The following is a 5,385-nucleotide window of genomic DNA, read 5'->3' as shown; positions in this document are numbered from 1 at the left end:
CAAGTTCGTGAAAGGTTGGTATCTCGTGAACACCTTTACTCAATCACACATTAAGAAGTGGTATAAAAATACTTTTAATTCTGAATATATTTTTGTCAGTGTGTTAATATCGACCCGAGAAGAGATTACTAGAAAGTTCACTAGGCGCAAGTTTGAGGTAAAATGCACTTGGGTTGTCGATGTCAAAACACTATATAAGCTGTGATTCAAATATTAAATAATGTTTTGACATTTGTTTACTTTTACACTGAATGAATGTTTGCTGCTTCAATCCAGATGAGTAGGCTATTGTACAGGGTAAATTTAGTATAGGGTGTGAAAGTTGTACCAGCTATGGTATTCGTATTGGTTGTGATGTGTAGATGTTTGGTACGGTGTGTGGATTTTGTAAGAGGTAAAGGAATTTTGTAAATGTGTATATTTTGTTAATGTGTGAACCATATTTAATATAATAAAGTTCTGTGTAACTAATAATTAGAGATAGGACCAAGTCACACATGTGCAAGTCTCAAGTAAGTCCCAAGTATTTTTTTCTTGGGCAAGTCAAGTCCAAGTCCAAGTCAAGTCACCTTAATATTGTTATTTTATCTGCAGAATCTGATCTTAATAAAGTTAAGGCACATATTGACAGGTGTGAACGTTACCACAGTCAGGACTCAGTTCAGTCCCATTAGCAAAGGCTCGACCTCCAACGAAATAAGCAGCTTTCCCTTGTTCTCGTGCTTTAGCCACCAGTGGCCCACAGCTGCATCCTTCGCTCTCTGACTGCTGGGGACAAATCTTAGGCAAAACGTAGCTTGTTGTTTGCAGGAAAGTAGACTTCTTTGCGGCCTTCCAAACAGCGTCGCGGTAAATGCGAGCACTGAACTGCATAATTATCCCTCGAGGCTTGGTGGCGCCTTTCTTTAGTTGGCCAAGACGATGCACTGAGTCAATAACATCAGGGAGTTTGTCCTTGTGTTCAGGCAGGATGGACTGACAGATGTGTATAACCTCTTGGCGGACGTTCTGGTCTTTGTTTTCAACCACACCGAAGAGTCGCAGGTTCCACCGTCGCGAATAGTTTTCCAGCTCAGTAACTCGTTGTTCCAGTAGGCTCCATCTTTTTCTCCGCCACGCTGACACGGTTATCTATGTGTGTCACTTTACCTTTCACTTCACTGGTCTCAGCGCAGGCAAAATCAACTGTCTTCTTTAGCCCCTCAATCTTCAGTGTATTGTTAGAAATCATTTTCTCCACACTTTTTTCCAGGGAGTCAATTCTCGTGTTGAAATGACTGAGATTCTCTGCACAATACCTTCACTGTCTATATCCACGGAGCGCTGCGGCTTCATTTTTTTTGGTGCAGGAGGTTTGGAGGGAGTTGTGGAAGGAGTTATGGGGAGAGCTGGGGAAATCAGGGTCCCCGAGGGCAGATCACAGGCACATCTGCCATACAGTAGTCGTGTAGGTTGTTCACAAGCGGATTGTCCGTCGATACTTGCATGCTGCCGTAGTTGTGAGATGCTAGCTAGTGATGCTGTTAGCCGAGGTAGTTCTCCACGTGCGTCTTTAAAAAGTGAAAATTCTAAACAGTACCAATAAGATGACACGATGCACTTAACTCTGCATTAAGGCATCTCCAAAAATATACTTTACGTAACTATGAATCACTAGTATGCAAGTCTGAAGGTGAACAGCTCCGAAACTTACGCGCGCTTACTCCGCCATCTTGCGCGAAACCTTCAGCCTGCGGTTGACATCCAACCCCGCCCACATCCAGGTGTGATGTCAGAAACCACACCCACATCCAAAGACGTCACACATCCAACCCTGCCCACCCGGATGTACCATCATAAGCCGCGCCTATATCCGTCTACGTCACGTTCTCATTAAATTTCAAACAGGAAGAAGCGTCAAGGAGACTGAAGTGAAGAAGTTTGTGTTGTTTTTAATCTGTAAAAGAAGGAAATATTGTTTTGCGATCACCAGAAAGAAGAAGTTGTTGTTGTTTTCTGTATTTGCCAGTTGCCCAGAAGAGGAAGACGTTATCTGCCATGGCTGTAAGTAATTTAAAATTCAGTTCTTAGCCCAAAAGTGTTAGTCACACTCACTGTATGTCTCTGCTTAACGTTAATAGTTAAAATGGTAAAAAGTACACATTAAATTATCAATGAATATTTTGTTAGACAAAATAACTGTTTTGTTATGAGCCTTAGTAAAGTTACAAAGACACAATGCTGACTTCACACAGACACGTTATAAGGCTACCAACACTGCTGTGTTTACTTTCATAATGCTCCTAACTGTATCCTGATAAAACGTATGTGCATGGATTCATCCTTCATGTTTTTTTTATATCCCTGACACATAACACTGATCTCTCTTTCTCTCTCTCTCACACACACACACACACACACACTTCACCTCTCTCACATACATGTACTCCACTGGCCCCACACAAACACATGGAATATATTTAATGATATACACTGAGAGCTCTTGCACAATAACTTGTTTGAGCAACCACACAATTGACTTACTATGTTTCTGTTCGTGGCAAATCTTTGTATCCTTCTATATTAATACACATAATATTTATCATGTTTTACAGTATCCTACACATCTGCAGTCCAAACCTGATCCAGAACAGTTCTGCCGTGATGGGGGGGTTTGAATGTTCTCTCTTACACTTCACCTAGAGAACCACATGAGCCATGCAGTGGAGCATGGAGGTATAGTGAGAGCATGTCTTTAGATATTGATTGATTTTTGTGTTTTTAAATCATATATGCATGTATATGTATGTTGTCTAATCTAAATATGTATGTGAATCTCAAAGAACAACAAGATGAACTGTAGTTTCTTGGGAACCACTAAAGTGATGAGAATATTGTTGTTATTTATCTATGTGTGTTTTGGAACTTGCTGTGTACATACTACACTTTTGTTTTTGTTTTTTTTCTACAATCCTACAGGTTACTTCATCTTAAAATGAATGGCCCATGGAAGATCAATAAAACCAAGGTACAAGAATGCAATCATCAGTTTTTTTTTCAGTCCTTGTTCTGTAGTTTTATGTATAAAACAAAAAACGAATTATATATTTAAATATTTGATAGAATATTCCACCCCAGAGAGAGGGACTGGATTGTGGTCTGTTCATGCTGATGGTAAGCTGTGAACTACAGATTCTGAGCAGTTATGGTGATGGCAAAGGTTTAGTTTAGTTTACATGGAGTATTTAGATGAATACGGTCTAGTGTTATCTGTATGGTACAGTACAGTAAATTGGTGTCAGTAAATTTCAATATTTGAATTTTCTCAATGGTATTTGTTGTCTGTTTCAGTATGCACTCTATATAGCCCTGGACTGGACATTTGACTTTAGCCAGGTGATGACCTCAAATTTTCTTTTGGAAGGTTCTCCTTTTTTATATTTATTTTTTCCAGAAGTTTTTTCAAATGCATTCTCAGTTTTTTATTTTGTGTTTTATCTGTTAGGATGACATCCCTCAGCTCCGAAGGTGGTTTGCTCTTCATGTCACATCCAAGGTACACACAACTGGTTAATGACATGAAATGGATTCTTCTGCATTCAAACTACCCAGACACACTAAATGTTTCCTCCTAGAATGTTAAGCAGTAACAAAACTTTGGAGAGGCCACAATGTTGAATGTTTAGAAATGTGTTGAATGCTTTGAGTGGTTGGAAATACTAAAAAGATGCTCTACAAATGGTCCATTAACCTAACCTTTGAGTCTGTGTTTAGGTTGTCAGAGTCCACCATCACCAAACAGCCAGCAAGTACGGAAACTGTGATGGGTCAAGATGACAGTGATAAGGTAAAAACTTATTTTTTTGTGAAAATAATTATAGTAATTTTAGATTCACCCCACAAACACAGTTTATTTTGTACTTTCAACAGATCGAAGAGGAACTGAAGAGGAAGTTCGGAGAGGAACATAAGGGACATTGGTGTAGCATGGTGCTGGGTTCAGAGCCACTGTGAGCTGTTCCATGGAGAGGTGACAGAGCCTGAATTTCTCCAGATTGACGAAGAAAAACAGTCTAATATAATCAAAGACTACCTGAAAGGAGAGACTGAGAAAGCAAGGGATGCCTGTGTGTTTGTCTTTGACAATCGCGAGGATATGGAAACATTCTTATTAAAATGTGTTGATGAACAGCCATGTTTCTGGGAGTTATTTAATTTATAATAATTTATTTACTCTACATTGTTGAATATTATTGTTTTGTGAAATAAATATAACAATACCCAGTGAAACAAGGGATGTCTTTTTATTGATCTTTATGCATCCGTAGGACTTGGACACATTTTTATATATATTTGTGTTGATGGAAAAAGGCCCAAAAGTCAATGCCATGTTACTTACATAATCTATCAAAGCAACCAATGACTTAAGCCTATGTATGTGTAGCTTAGTCTGTATAGAGAACCGTCAATCCTATCATACAAATGTAGTTGCTCTTTTTGCGAGGTGATAAACTTTTTTTCCATGCACATATAAAAAATATTAGTGTGTAGTGTGTAGATCATAATTGTTCTTGTATATAATTAAAAGGAAAATAAAAATACTTAAAATTATATAAGTATATAAATTTGCCAAAGTCAGGAACATTTTTTTTTTATTTAAAATGAAAGAAATATGAAAAATAAACCCATTTAAAAAAATAAATTAAATAAAGAGGGGAGGATCCCAGTTATTGCATAACACCCATATTCATCCTTAAAATAGTGATATGATCACTAACGTTCCCACCTTAAAGTGAAACATATTTTTAGAGAATTAGATAAATAAAAATGCCTTAAAATTGTCTACTTAACTTTGATATTGTCTAAGGTATGTTACAATCGATCATAAAATATATGAATTTGTCATTACATAATCGAACAGCGAAAGGTATAAATATCTTATTAATTTGCCTAAGTATAATCAACCAATGCAGGCGTTTTACTAGCTGTTTGGATGAATTTACTTCCATACATTAGAGATGTGACCTAGGTTTAATTTGTACTATTTACATTTATTTAATACAAGTTATTTAACCTGTATTAGTAAAACGAAAGATTAACATTATTTAATTTGATCCCCGAAACAATATACTTCCGCCATATTGATTCAATTTTGTTTACGTCTTAAAATTGTACTTTGACAAAAAAAAAAACATACTTCCGCCATTTTTGCACATGCGCACAACACATGGGTGGTCACCTGGCATCACCCGATGACGTATTTTTACGTATGGCATAGGCGTTGTGTCTGGCGTTACACTTGGATGTGGGCGGGGTTGGATGTCCACCGCAAGCTGCAGCGAGACGCTCCTCGACAAAATCGCGTTTTGACATCTTGCGTGGTTCTGTCTGATTTGAACAATTACG

The 5,385-nt window shown here is 37.7% G+C and overlaps 1 protein-coding gene across 1 annotated transcript; it reads left to right on the top strand.

The window, feature by feature from the left end:
* Window positions 1-2,656: 2,656 nt before the first annotated feature.
* LOC113080520 (sentrin-specific protease 5-like) lies at window positions 2,657-3,816 on the top strand. Its single transcript, XM_026252674.1, has 6 exons — window positions 2,657-2,715; window positions 2,959-3,007; window positions 3,103-3,153; window positions 3,331-3,375; window positions 3,485-3,535; window positions 3,754-3,816. The coding sequence occupies exons 2-6, from the start codon at window positions 2,975-2,977 to the stop codon at window positions 3,814-3,816; spliced, it is 243 nt and encodes an 80-aa protein (XP_026108459.1). The 5' UTR covers window positions 2,657-2,715; window positions 2,959-2,974.
* Window positions 3,817-5,385: the final 1,569 nt, after the last annotated feature.

Source organism: Carassius auratus, unplaced genomic scaffold, assembly GCF_003368295.1.
Source record: "Carassius auratus strain Wakin unplaced genomic scaffold, ASM336829v1 scaf_tig00031532, whole genome shotgun sequence".
NCBI classification, from domain to species: Eukaryota; Metazoa; Chordata; class Actinopteri; order Cypriniformes; family Cyprinidae; genus Carassius; species Carassius auratus.
Note: the sequence above shows the minus strand (reverse complement) of the source record. Positions and strands in the feature narration are given on the sequence as shown.